At 48.2% G+C, this 14,555-nt stretch overlaps 1 protein-coding gene across 1 annotated transcript; it reads right to left on the bottom strand.

Moving 5' to 3' along the window:
- Positions 1-2,439: 2,439 nt before the first annotated feature.
- Positions 2,440-11,958, bottom strand: LOC102823936 (interferon regulatory factor 4-like). The gene is made up of 8 exons (XM_006860772.1): positions 11,785-11,958; positions 6,227-6,413; positions 5,823-5,920; positions 4,915-5,068; positions 4,768-4,833; positions 3,402-3,764; positions 2,804-2,922; positions 2,440-2,568 (listed from the first exon to the last, which is right to left on the bottom strand). The coding sequence occupies exons 1-8, from the start codon at positions 11,956-11,958 to the stop codon at positions 2,440-2,442; spliced, it is 1,290 nt and encodes a 429-aa protein (XP_006860834.1).
- Positions 11,959-14,555: the final 2,597 nt, after the last annotated feature.

Genomic DNA, 14,555 nt, shown 5'->3' with positions numbered 1-14,555 from the left:
AGCGTAATCAACAATTTAAGATCAAAAGGGCAGCATTTATCCAAGGGCAAAGTTCATAACTGTTAAGAAAGAAGGAGGAATGGAAACAGGAAACACAGAAAATGGGTTAAGTTATGTTACATCGAGGGCGTTGTCATCAGTGAGATGAAACAAACTGTGTATGGATTATTGAAAGGAAAACTGATGAACTGCTCTAAACCTTCATCCAGTTCACAACAAAATGTTAAAAACTACAAAATAAGGCGATCCCGGCTATTGTCCTAAGAAACCCTTTGAACTTGGAACTGAAGCCACTCCCAGTGGTCACTCTTTATCCAAATAATAGATTTGGATGAATAATACTGTGCTCCCTTAAATCAATCAGCTATATAAGACCAAAGGATGGTCAATATTTATGTTCAAATAAATGAAAAATTAAGGAGGGGAGGGAAGCTAGATGAATGGAAACAGAACACAAAAAATGGAAGTAATGAAAATGTTGACACATTGTGAAAATTGTAACTAAGTTGTGATACAAGTTACATATAAATTGTTAAATGGAAACCTAATTTGCTATGCAAATTTTCACTTAAGATACACACAAAAATATTTTTAAAAAGGAAATGGTGATCCAACGTGAAGAACATAAACGAATGTACATGCAGAAACTGTTGAATGGGTGTATGGTTGGCTGTGTATATTTTCACCAAAAATAAAATAAATATTTTTAAAAGAAAGAAAGGAAGACTCTGAGGCTCAGAGAGGTTATTTCCTGAGGTCACACAGCAAGTGAGTGGCAGAGGTGGTATTCTGTGACTCCTTAACATCACTCCTTCTAAGCAAGGAGTGGTGGAGAGGGATGGTCATGGCTCCCAATGGAAAACAGGCTGTGAGCTCCAGGAACATAGGGACCAGTGCTCAGCACTAGCATGGCACAAAGTAGGTGCTCAATGAATCGGGCAACTGGCTTGTTGAAATAATATTTAAAAGTAGTATCCCACTGACTTTTTTGTCATGATAGTTGTAAAAACTAAATGTAAATATAACATGTTTTCCAATTTAACATTACTGATCAACTTTTTATGTTTGTTGAATCGTGCCATTCCCCCTCATGAAAGTGACCTATTAATGTAATGAAAGTGAGATTTTGTTGGTTTCTGTAAGAGAATTCATATAAATAAACTCACAAATGAGAAATGGGAACAAAGGTTGGTTATCCAGGATTGAAAAAATAGTTGCTGTACTGACAAGACTTTATGGTTCTAGGTGCCGTCTCCCGATTTTCAAGAATGTTCTACAATTTACAGGTTGCAAAGATCAGTAGGGCCTGGGGAGGTCTGGACTTCGCCTTATAGGACTATGTTTTAGGGCCTGCTTCAGTCTCTCCAAAGATGGTGTCCTAAGCCGAGGGTTCAGGTCCAAGTTTGGAGACCTCCCCCCACCCTTGGGCAATAAAGAAAAGAGACTAGTAGCAGGTAAGAGGAAGGGTCTGGAAACTCAGAGCCCCTTAGAAGACAGGCAATTCAATTATTGGTTGGCTCTACTCTAAGTGGAACCTTGGTGTGACATTGTAGGATAAGTGCTTCATAAGATTGGAAGTTCAAACCCACCAGCCACTCCCCAGAAATCTAAACAGGGTCACTGTGAGTCAAACTGACTTGACAGCATTTAACAACAACAACAACAACTACTACTACTACACTATGTAGAAGCCCTGGACAAGCTGTAGGATAAGCACTTGAGTGTAAGGTCGATTTGAACAGAAAGGTCGGCAGTTCACACTCACCAGCCGCTCCTCAGAAAACTTATATAGGGTAGTTGTAAGTCGGAACCAACTCAACGGGACTTAACAACAACAACTCTAATAAGGGTGTGCAGTGACTCTAGAGGATAAGCACTGGACTGCGAACTACAAGGTTGACAGTTTGAGCCCATCAGCTGCTCTGCAGGAAAAAGAGGAGGCTTTCTGCTTCTGCAAAGGTTTATAGCCTCGGAAACCCTACACAGAGCTACTGTAAGTAGAAACTTGTTGGCACTTAATGACAACAACAACTGTAAGAACCTGAGACTTTAATTATTGGTGTGCTTGGCTTTAAGCAAACTTACAATGGACTCAACTGCAGGCAAGGCTGGCCCTAAGCAAAGAGCTAGAGGCATCTTGGCTCATGGCAGGAGAGGAGGTGTTCTTCTGTTTTGTTTTTTTTCCTGATGCTTCATAATCTGGCTCAGTTCTGCCCAATGCCCAAGGTCCAGCAAGTCTGGGGTCTGCCATCTTCTTGTTCCAGGTCTCCACCCATGCATCAGAGAGGGTGAAGGCAAGGGTGAGATCTTCTGCTGTCCTGACCTGGGATATGGATGAGGAGACCTTCGGTCCACTGACTCATTGGGACAGAGTGAAGTGGGGGATCCATGCCCTGTGGGGGGCTGGCTTTAGGGGCATCAGAGAAGGCTGTGATCGGCTCAGTGCTGACTCAGGTGTGTCAACAGGTGGATGACAGCCTCAGGGATGCTGGGCTGGGGGCCCACCGGGGTGTTGAGGACCAGGCGCTTGGAGTGTAGGAGAAGCTCTCGGGCGAAGACAGGCTCCACCTATGGGGTTGGATGGGGCAATGAACTGGCTCTCTCCATTACCAGTCCCCCAAGTTCCCCACTAGAAAGTCACAGTCCAAGTGACAGTCCCCTCCCCACATTGATTTCACAGGCAGGGTCACACAGCAGTTCAAGGGGCCCCCCAGGACTAGCGGGGGCAGCTGAGGGGCATGCAGAAGGACTGGGAGGTTTGGCTTTCCATTGGAGTGTGTATGCAGGGGTAGAGGTGACTCACATGGGCCATGACAAGCCGCTCCTCTGGCTGTCCTGGAGGGCCCGGGTACTCCTCACCAAAGCACAGACGGATCTGGTACTCAGGTTCTGGATGGCCATCCTGTAGGTGGGCACACAATCCTACGGGCACAGAGACTGTGGGGCTGGGCCAACACAGGGTTCCCCTTCCATTGCACACCTTGTACTCATACCCTATGCCCATGTCACAGAAGCCCACACTCCCACTGTGTCTGTGCCCTATGACACTCCCATGCCATTATGCTGACTCCATGCTATGGCCACTTATTACTTATTTTGTGCCCAAGTGCCCCGATGCCCACCTTATGCCCAGCATCCCTATACCAACACATATGCCTAAGTCATATGTTTATGCTCACACCTAGCACCCCAAGTCTGCCCCGTGTCTAAACTCTATACTCTATGCCCACGTTTGTGCCCACTCCCAGTGCTCTATGCCATGTCCGTTGATTCTATGAGCACCCCACCGTGCCCACATCTAGCGTTTCCTTTCTCCACGTTCCTTTGCCAGTCCCAGACCCCATGCTCTGAGCCCGAACTCTGTGCCCCATCCTCCGGTGGCTCTGCTGCCGCGCTCTTACCCACAAGGAAGCGGCGTGTGTCCAGCAGCTGGCAAGTGAGCTCCCGCTCCAGCTTGTTAGGGCTCGCGCGGTGTGGGGCGAGCGGGCCGCGCCAGTACACCCGGCCCTGGCACAGGCGCTTGGCGAATACGCCCTCGGGTGCCACCCACAACAGCACGCCGCGCTTCAAGTGGGGCAGTAGGTAGCGCAGCGCGGGGGCCCCGGAAGGCGGTTCTGGGAAGGGAATTTGCGCAATGCGCGGCGGCTCCAGCAGGTGTTCGGCGGCAGTGGAGGGCGGGCTCAGATGGCAGCCTTCGGCCGTGCGCGCGGTGGCCTCGAGCACCAGCTCGGCGCCATAGAACAGTCGCACGTGCAGCCAGCAATCTGCAGGGCAGAGGGCGCGCACGCCTGCGGGCACTGGAGATCGCTCAACCTCCACCCTTGTTAACCACTATGCCCCCTACCGCCTCTTCACAACCAGAGGCTCTCCAGCTTCCCACCTACGGAGTTTTTGATGATCCCTCCCAATAGGCAATAATAAAAATTCTAGTAGTAGAAATAATAATGATCATTGTTGTTAAGCACGATTCTATAGGGTTTACAAGGAGCGGCTGGTGAATTTGAACCGCCCATCTTGCATCCAGCACTCTATCCCACAGTGCCACACCAGGACGCCAATGATGTAAAAACAAATAATAGCTTCCAGCATATAGGAACTGGTAGCCGTGTTTAGTGGTTAAAGTGCACGTTCTGAGGCCATCTGCATAATGGAGGAGGGGCACTAAGGCCCTCCCAGCTCTGACCTCTGGGACTCAAGGAGCTTCCTCCCACAAATGTCTCAATGTTGGTAGGAGTAACAGTAATGAAGACCATGAAGGTGATGATTATGGTAATACAGCTCCATGGTTGGGCTGTGGGCTTCGCAGCCAGTCCCTTGGATTCAAGCCTCTCATTGCCACTGAGATCTGTGACCTGTTGATAATGGTCCCAGGGTTGCTGACTGTGTTGTTTCAATCTGCGGCAGTTTCTACTTCTGTCCAATGGAGATAATGGCAATACCTGCCTCACAGAGCTGTGGGGAGTCCTGGTGTGGGGCTGTGGGTTAATGTGCTGGACTGCAACATTAGTTTGCCTTAGCTAGGCCAGACCAAATGATTTCACAGGCCTTATAAAAGCCTGAGTCCTGGTGTGGCGCTGTGGGCTAATGCGTCAGGCTGCAAAGTCGTTTTAACTGCAAGGTCGGTGGTTCAAGCACACCAGCCACTCCTTGGAAACCCTATCCAGGATCACTATGGGTCGGAACTGACTCGATGGCACTTAACAACATTTGTTGTTACTGGCAGTCCAGGCTGGTTGCTTTGGGTGAGAAGTCCTTTAGATTCCCTACCTGGGTTGCTGAAATCTTCAGAGTGCTTGGGGCCCCAGGAGTGGGTGGGAGCCTGTGCCTGGTACCCTGGGGGAAGAGACACCAGCTCACCCTGGCTCCTCAGGGAGGCAGCAAGGAAGCAGAATGGGTGAGGGGAGCTGTCCTTACTGTGATCAGCCAAAGGACGAGGCAGCGGGGCAGCAAGTGGTAGGGAGTCCTCCTTTTCCTCATCCTCTGTGAGGAATCCAGAACACTCCTGAGCATGGGGAATGAAGGTGGGAGAGGAGACCTTTGGACCACAGAAGTTCCCAGATTGTCCCCCCTGGAACAGAGGGAAGTCTGGGCAGACAAACACTGTTGGGTTCATAGACTCTTGGAGGTTTCAAAACACAGGACTCCCCAGCACCCTCCCCACACACGTGTGTGTGTGTGTGTGTGTGTGTGTGTGTGTGTGTGTGTATGGGGGATATATGTGTGAAGAGAATATGCCTATGGGTATTAGGGGTGGTAGGGGTCAGAGACAGAGCTTACTACAATAGGGGGAGAAGTGTTGGGATAAGTGAGAAGGTGGAGAGGGTGGTGATGGAGCTGAGAGGCTAGAGGTGGAGGACAGGGTGATGAATATATGCTGATGGGGACACACCAGGGACGGTGGAATGAAGCCATAGATGGTTTGAGGGAAAGAAAGGGCAATGACAATAGATGATGGGGTGGAGGTCACAGGGTTGATACAGACAAATGGATGGAGCTAGGTCTGATGAGGCAAATGGTGATGGAGTGAAGGACCCAAGGATAATGGGAGAGAAGAAATGAAGGAGGAGACAATAGGGTTAATACAGACAGAGAGATTGTGGAGGTGATGGAAACAGTGAAAGAGCCAGAGCTGATGGAGGTGAAAGGAAGAGAGTGATGGAGCTGGAATGATGGAAGAGACAGAGCAGAGGTACAGGCAGGGATGGAGATGAGTAATGGAGGAGAAGAGGTACATAACAGTCCTGGAGAGAGTAGAAACAGGAAGCTAGTTGGGTTAGAGGTGACTGAGTTATTAGGCTTGAGGAGCCAAAGAACATACCTACCTGGTTTGCTCTGCCGGCCTGACCCATCACTTTCCCAGGAGGCTCCTGCTGGCTCTGGGGACTGCCCTTCTCTTCAGGGAGAGCACAGGCTTTGGTCACTGGATGAAGCAAGGGACAGCAAGGGACTGTATAGAGTAAAAGTCAACTGAGGTGATCTCAACATCTCAACCCTCAACAAGAATGCTCCAGCTTACTGAATGACCTCAGGTAAAGCCCACCTCTCTCTGGACCTCAGTTACCCTCTTGTCAATGGGAAGACAAACTAAATGGTCTAAGAATCCTTCTAATTTACCAAACCATAAATGTAAGCTCAACAAGTCTACCCTTTTCCCATTTTACAGTGAGTCCCTTATTATTGTCCAGAGAGCTGCCCGAGGCTACTACTTTCAGAATCAGAATGGTACCTGGGCCATGGGCACCTGATACAATCCGGTAGACCTTGTAGGGGTTGGAGATGTCCAGCTGGCTGCGTTCACGCACCTCACAGAAGTCAGCACTCTTGTTGAGGGCACAGCGGAGTCTCGTCTTCCAGGTGGTGGGGTCCTCCTTGTCAGTGCCCTCCAGGTGCTTGCCCTTGTACACTGCCCAGGCCTGGGGGTGAGTAGGGGTGAGTCCAGGAGAAATAGCCTGGACTGAGGGGCTGGGAACACATGGGGGGAGAGGGCCAATTCTCTTTCAATCCATCCATGTATCCATCATATTATTTGAGCTCCTACTATGTGCCAGACCCTGAGTTATGGTTGAAGACTGATTGAGAAACAAGATAGACATGGTCCTTGTCATCAAAGAACTCTAAGTCTAATGGTAGAAGATAAGCTGCATTAGGTAAACCTGACTACTATATTCCAAGTTATAGATAGTGATGAATGTTAGAAAGAAAAATTAATGAAGCAGGTGGGATACAAAATAACAGCAGTGGGTTGTTATCTTGTGAACTCCAGATGATTAAAAAAAAAGATGTAAGGAGACTTCTGGCAAGATGGCGGACTAAGCAGATGTACTACACAGACCCTCTACTACAGGGGTGGGAACATTCAGCCTTCAGGCCTTATGTTGTTGTTGTTAAGTGCCATTGAGTCGATTCCAACACATAGCGACCCCATATAGTTTTTCAAGGATCAGCTGGTGAGCTTGAATCACCAACCTTGCTGTTAAAACGACTTTGCAGTCTGACGCATTTGCCCACAGTGCCACACCAGGACTCAGGCCTGTGAAATCATTTGGTCTGGCCTTGCTAAGGCAATCACAGTTCTAGCCATCACACTGGTGGTGGTGTGCTGGGGAGTCAGTTTCAACTTATAGCGACCCTGTACGGGGTTTCTGAGGCTGTGGGAAAGATGGGAGCAGAAAACCTCATCTTTCTCCCATGGAATGGCTGGTAGTTTCGAACTGCTGACCTTGAGGTTAGTAGCCCGACTCGTACCAGAGATCCTTTGCCATCACATTAAGGGTGAGTTAATTAAATGTTGGAGCAAATAAAGCAGGCTAATTTTTAAAGTTGATAATTTTGTATGGCCCACGAATGATGTTACAAATTTTGGTAGGAAAAAAAAGGTTCCCCAACAAAGACGGAGACCAAATAAAACAGACACAGATGAAATGTCTGGCACCCTGAACTTCAGAAGAAGGGTTGGAAAGGTGAATGGAGTGCTTGCTGGGAGGAGAGGGGAGAGAGAAAGACTCACTGGTGAATGGCTGGCCAGATGCGGCTCGATTGTTTTGTGAGTAGCTTTGGCAAAAGAAGGAGACTTAGCAGAGCAGACTCTCATGGGTGACAGGAAAGGTGCAATTTCTTCTTTTGCCCCACTCTCCCCTGGTGACCAGAGGTGTGGCCAGCTCCCACATTCATCCACCCGCAGCGTAGACCCTGCTCTCCAGGAGTTCAGAGCAATGTGGTTGGGAGCCACACCAGTGCCAGTCAGGGGCCTGCTGTGCCGCTTTGGTGTGCTGATTTGGTGCCTGGATTCAGGTGGGCTTGCTGTAGACGTACAAAATCCTCAGAGCCACCAGACCAGCATTTAACCAGTCACCCTGTCCCCAGCTGCCCTGTGATCCCAACAGATGCCAGCTCCAAGTGCCCTGAACATAGTTAACACCGAGGCCAATAGGAACTCCATCTAGGAACTCACTGTCACATCCCTTCCACAACCACCTTGTGAGCTCCTTGAATTGCATGAGCCACCCCCAGAGATTTCTCCCTTCTGGGTCCAACAACTGCACTGTTTGTTTTTTATAAATATGACAACCCCACAATGCCCTGAAGAAAACAGACAATTTTAGCTCACATGAAGAAACAAGAGAGAATGAGCAAGATGCAGGACAGAAAACATTTCTGAGAAACAAATGAACAAGATGCAGGACAGAAAACATTTCTGAGAAACAAATGAACAAGATGCAGGACAGAAAACACTTCTGAGAAAAAAAAAGGTAATGGAACTAATTGAAAAATAATTCAAAAGAATTTTTGACAAAAGAAATAATCTCTGATAGTTACAAGGGTAGGGGGTTGGAAAAATTATTCACAGGCTAGAGAGCAGACACATGTTAACATGGGTGATAGGGCAGGCAATATACAACAAGAGGGAGGTCAGAAGAGGAAAGATGAAGGTAGTGGGAGACAGAGGGAAATGCAATAGTTAAAGTGAATAGAGGTAAGTGCTGTTAACTGTTGGTATATGGAAGGGATTACAACCATGTAATGAAGCAAAGTATATGATTTGTTGAATGTAAAATTGATGGTCTGCTCTGTAAACCTTCATGCAATTCACCATAAAAAGCTGGAAATAAAACAGCAGTAAAACTAAAAATTAGAATGTAATATAGGAGAAAATCTTCTATGCCTATTTTGCAAGAACTCATACAAGCCACAAGATACTCATTAAACACTGATCGCTCATTGTGGGAGAGGGATTAAATAAGTCAATAAGAAAAAAAATATGACTAGGAAACCACTTCAGAGAGGGCTCTTTTAAGAGGTGACACAGACCCTTGTATGACCAAGAGCTGGGAGAAGAGTGTTTTAGGCAGAAGGAAGAAGTGCAAAAGCCCTGAGGTGAGAAGATTAATAAATGCAAGCAAGCCTGGAGCAGAAGGATCAGAGGGGAGGATGGTAGAAGTGGTGTTTCATTTATCCCACTCAGGGCTGAAAGTGCTTAGCACGGTGCCAGGCCCAGTCAGTGTTATTTGTTCAGAGTATTAGGGATATGCAAACTGAAAGGTCATGTGGGCACAGGGCACTGTCACTTTCAGTGTTGGGCCAGGAATTGTGCTGAGGAAGGCTGCCAGAAGAGGAAGTGAAGGAATGAACTCCATGATGAGGGAGATCTTTGTTGTGTTCACTGCTGTGTCCCCAAGCACCTAGAACAGGGCCAGGTGCACAGGAGATGTTCAGTAGAGATTGAGGTGGGCTGAGCAGAGGACATGGCTTAAAGCCTGGAAGTATGGAAAGACATGGGCATTCAGGCGGCATTAAGCAGCTTGGTTGTTGTGTGTCTGAGGGTATGTGAAGAAGGGGCATAGGACTTATGAAGGAAGAGATAGGTTGAAGTCAGATCATGAATATCCTTGAAAGCCATGCTTTGATCTATGGATTTTGGGGTACCTGGAGGGGTTGAGGTCAGGGTATTAGTTATGGGTTGAGGAATGGGTCAAAGGAGCCAGAAGGAATCTCCCTCCTCTGAAGAGTAGCACAGAAGTCTTAAAGGACAAGGCTATGCAACAACTCATTCAACACTAAGAATCAACTGTGGGTTACCACCTTTGAGCAGTTCAGTCTGCTGCAGGAGACAGACTGATACAAGGCACTTAGAGTTCAGAGAAAATGGTGTTCCAATGGGGAAAGCAGAAGGAATCAGGGCTGATGTGGAAGAAGCACTGAATAAACACATTCAATATGTGAATGCATCAGGGAAGGGTCTCCTGAGGAGATACATAAGCTGGGAACAATGGGAGTTGGTCAAGTGAAGAGAAAAAGGTTCCAGGCACAAGGAACAGCATGTGCAAAGGTCTGATGGTGAAAGAAAAATGAATCACTTAGAAACGGAAAAGTCAGGCTGGATCTAAAGTTGCTGCAGGGAAGGAGTGGATAAAAATCAGGTCAGAGAGGGCCAGTCCACAAGGACTTTGTGGTCATGGCAAAACACTGGGACTTTATCACAAGGACAATGGGGAGCCTCTTGTGATAAAGGGAAGGATTTTGAGTAGATGGGCATTTTAGAAGGAGAACTGAGGGGAGAAATTCATGAGATGCTGGGGCACACGGGAAGCATTGGAGGCCACTGAGATCATGGCAGTCGTCCTGGTGAGAGATGGTGGAAATGGGGCCGAGTAGATGGATTGCAGGAGTTCTAGTGTGGCACTGTAGGTTAAGCACGGAACTGCCAACTGCAAGGCTGGCAGTTCAAATCCACTAGCCGCTTCTCCTATACTTGGTTGCTCTGAGTCAGAATTAACACTAGCAACATTGCTTACTGGAGTCAGGCTTTTGGTTCAAACCTATCAGCTGCTCCTTGAAAACCCTATACAGGTTTGCTATAAGTTGGAACAGTCTTGACAGCACTTAATCAACAGATGAATCACTGTTCTGGGAGAAGGAGTAGGCCTTCCCTTCCCTTCTCCCCTACCATGGGTGGAGATGTAAGTATAGATGTGTGTAGCTAGGGTACAGGTGTCTGACTCTGCAGTCTGGGTGGCAGATGGTGCCGTCTTACACATTGGGAAATACAGAAGGTCGGGGGGGTGGGTGGAATGAGCTGATGAGTGGGGATAAGTTGATGAGCTGATGAATGGGGGTGAGCTGAGTTTGAAAGACCTGGGAGCCATATAAGAGACAAAGGAGCTCTGGTAGCACAGTGGTTACAAATCAGGCTGCGAACCTTATGGTCAGCAGTTCAAAACTACCAGCTGCTCCGTGGGAGAAAGATGAGGCTTTCTGCTCCCATAAAGATTTACAGCCTCGAAGCCCTGTCCGGGGTCGCTATGGGTTGGAATTGATTCGACAGCATTTAACAACAACAACATCTACATGCCTGGAGCTTGGAAGGGAAGCCAGGGAGACCTGAGGCTCTGCACTGTGGCCACAGAGAAGGAGAGTGGGACAATGGGACACGACATCCAGGAGTGAGTGCTGAGAGACCCAACAGAAGTGTCTGTTGCAGGGTGGGAGCAGCAGCCAGGGAGGTGGTAGTAGGAAAATGGTGGGTGGGGTGCGGATAGAAGAATGGAGGAAATGGAAGGAGGCAGAGATTCTGGAAACCAAGTCAGAGTGTTTCAAGGAGGAGAGAAGAGTTCCAAATCCACCCAGGTATAATAGAAGACACAGCCACAGCATCCTAGGGTTTGGCAACTAGGGGGGCAGAAGCCAAATTGAGGTGGAGAGGACTGTTGAGGGCTGATGAAGATGAGACTCTTTGGGGGTGCTTCCCTGTGTGAAAGAAGTGGAAAGGAGGCCAAAGAAGGGGCCTGGAGGCTGCTGTGGGGTTTGGAGTAGTGGTTGCTTGCGTTTTTCTGCTGGGCGAGATTCCAGAGTTTAAATGTTGGTGGGAAGGAGCTAATTTGGAGGCAGTTAGTGGCAAGCTGGAAAGGAAGGGCACCACTGGGGGAGGTCTCTGAAAGGGGCTGGTGATGGGAACACTCCACAAGGATTCCTAAACTGCAGGTTAGTTAGGGGCTGCGGGTGGAAGCTTAGAGAATTTCCGTTGGTGGTGTCTAATTTCCCTGTGGAGGGTCAGGTGAGGTTCTCTGGAAAGTGGGAATGGTGCAGGAGACACAGCTGGGGCTGATTTTTGGAGGGCGTCTGGGTGTCTCCTACATAAGGTCGCTCTGGTGGTGCCGTGAGCACAACCTTCTATTTAGAGACAACTGGGACTTAGAGGCCGAGCAAGTTGCCCAAGGTTTTTAGGGCCATGCGCTTCCAGAGCCTGTGAGCTTAAGTCGTGTGCCCCCCAGCCCCCCGCTCCCTTACCCTGAAGAGCGCTGCGTCCTGCTGCGCCTTGTAGCCCAATTTGGCCGCGTGCTTCCAGGGAATTCGGAATAAGGTCTTGCCCGAGTCTTCCCAGCACAACCCCGCATAGCGCCCGCTGTCGATCTGCGCCACCAGCCAGTCGCGGAGGCGTAGGGGACCCCCAGCCCCCGCCATGTGGACCGCTTTCCTTCCTCCTCCTTCCAGGAGGCACTGGTCGTCCGGGACGGGACGCAGTGTGCTGGGGCCAGGTCCAAGGTGCAAGGCTACTGAATCCGAGCGCGTCGGAAGACGCGGGCCCACCTGGATGGCGCACAGAGGCGGCGAAAGTGAAAGTCTGGACGTGCAGGTTTCGGTTTCTCTTCTGCCCACACCCCGGAGGCCCTTTCCATTCCTTCGTCCCAGTGACAGACAGCCTGGTCCAGAGGGCCTTGGGCCTCAAGTGAAGGACAACCAGAAACACCCTGGGATGCCAAGACTGGCGGGAAGGTGCTGAGTAGGTTAGCCTGAATTCTGCTTCACCCTGCACCTATTTTCTGTTCTTTCCAGACCATCCGGAAATTTACTGTCTCTCTCCAGGACGTGGACTATCAGATTTAATGCTGGACTATCAGATTTAATGCTTCTCAAACGGTTACTCCTATCCTAATCAGGAGTCAGTGGCTGGTTGAAAATGCACACTCCTGATTTGAGTTTCCCCATAGGTTCTTGATGTAAGTGGACCACACTTGGAGGCCAAAACCCTATCTTTAAGCATCTAAATTGGGTATGACAATAGCATATGAAGTAAATACATAATTCACAATAAAACAAACAAACAAACAAAATGGTAGGGCTGCAGACTAGCTAGCTGGTGACCTGGTGCACCAACTTCAGTTTCCCTAGCTGCTAAATAGCAGCAGCTCCTGATGTGGCGCTGTGGACTAATGCATCAGACTGCAAAGTCGTTTGAACTGCAAGGTCGGTGGTTCAAGTTCACCAACTGCTCCTTGGAAATCCTATACAGGGGTCAAAACAACAACAACTCCATAGGGTTGTTTAAAAGTTAAATGAGATGCAGGTAAAATGTTCAGCCCACATGGAAGCTTATCCATCTTTCTTTCAAGACCCAGACTGTTGCCCTTGGAAAGGCATGTGGTGGTGGCGGTGGTAGTTATGTGCCATGGAGTCGGTTCTGACTCATAGCGACCCTGTATAGGGGTTTCCGAGGCTGTAAATCTTTATGGGGGCAGAAAGCCTCATCTTTCTCCTGCTGAATGGCTGGTAGTTTCAAATAGCTGACCTAGAGGTTAGCAGCCCAACTTGTAATCACTATGCTACCAGAGAGCATAGTGCTTCTTACACTAACTTCTGTAGAATTGGGGGACAGTGATTGGCTCTAAAATGCATAGTAAGTGTTCCACAAATTAGTGGTTTTATTGTTGAATTAGACTGTAGTGAAGGTCATACTGGAAGGTTGGGATGGGCATTAGGAAGGATCTGGAACACCATGTCAAAGTGCTCTGTTTTGTACCATAGATGGTGAGGGTCATGAAGGTTTTTGTGGTGATGGGCTGCAAAGTCGGTTTGAACCATAATGTTAGCAGTTCAAGCTCAATAACTGCTCCTTGGAAACCCTATACAGAGTTGCTGTGGGTTGGAACCAACTCAATGGCACAAAACACCACCACCACCACCCTGTTTAGCCTACAGGTCTATCCATCTATCCATGCATCCACTTGTGGATCACTATTATTGCAGACCGTGGAGATTTTTACACAGGGGAAGATACCAGAAATAGAAAGGTTGAAACCAGATGGATCATGGTGTCTTTCACCAGCTAGGAGCACTGTGAACTCCTGGGACCTTGCCTTCCTTTCCGCTAACCCCCACCTCAAGGCCTTTTCACTTACAAGCTCTTCTGCCTGCAATGCTTTCCCAGGCTATGAAAATGGTTCACTACCTCCCCACCTATCTTTGTTATCTGCTGTAACACAAATACAAGTGGATGGCTTGAACATATTTGTTGTTGTTAGGTGCCATCAAGTTGGTACCGACCCATAACGACCTTATGCACAGCAGAATGTAATACTGCCCGATCCTGGGCCAACCTCACTACTGTTGCCATGCTTGAGTCTATCGATGCTGCCACTAAGCCAATCCATCTCGTTGGGGTCTTCCTCTTTTTCTCTGACCCTCCACCTTACCAAACATGATATCCTTCTCTAGTAACTGGTCCCTCTTGACAATATATCTGAAGTATGAGAGGCGAAGTTTAGCCATCTTGGCCTCCAAGGAGTACTCTGGCTGCACTTCTTAAAAAACAGAGCTATTGGTTCTTTTGGCAGCCCATGGCACTTTCAATATTCTCCTCCAACACCATAACTCAAAGGCATCCATTTTTTTATGGTCTTCCTTACTCACTGTCCAGCTTTCGTATGCATATGAGATGATTGGAAATACCATGACTTGGGTCAGGCGCACCTTAGTTCTGAAGGTGACATCTTTGCTCTTCAACACTTTAAAAAGGTCTTGTGCAGCAGATTTGTCTGATGGAGTACATCGTTTGATTTCCTGACTGCTGCTTCTGTGAGTGTTGATGGTTGATCCAAGAAAAAGGAAGTCCTTGATAACTTCAATCTTTTCTCCATTGATAAGAATGTTGTTTATTGGTCCAGCGGTGAAGATTTTTGTTTCCTTTACATTGAGATGTAATCCATACCGAAGGCTGTGCTCTTTGATCTTCATCAGTAAATGTTTTAAGTCCTCTTCACTTTCAGCAAGCAAGGTTGTAT

The sequence above is a fragment of the Chrysochloris asiatica genome, unplaced genomic scaffold (genome assembly GCF_000296735.1).
Source record: "Chrysochloris asiatica unplaced genomic scaffold, ChrAsi1.0 scaffold00039, whole genome shotgun sequence".
NCBI lineage: Eukaryota > Metazoa > Chordata > Mammalia > Afrosoricida > Chrysochloridae > Chrysochloris > Chrysochloris asiatica.
The sequence above is the reverse complement of the archived record's forward strand: the minus strand, read 5'-3'. Positions and strand labels throughout refer to the sequence as shown.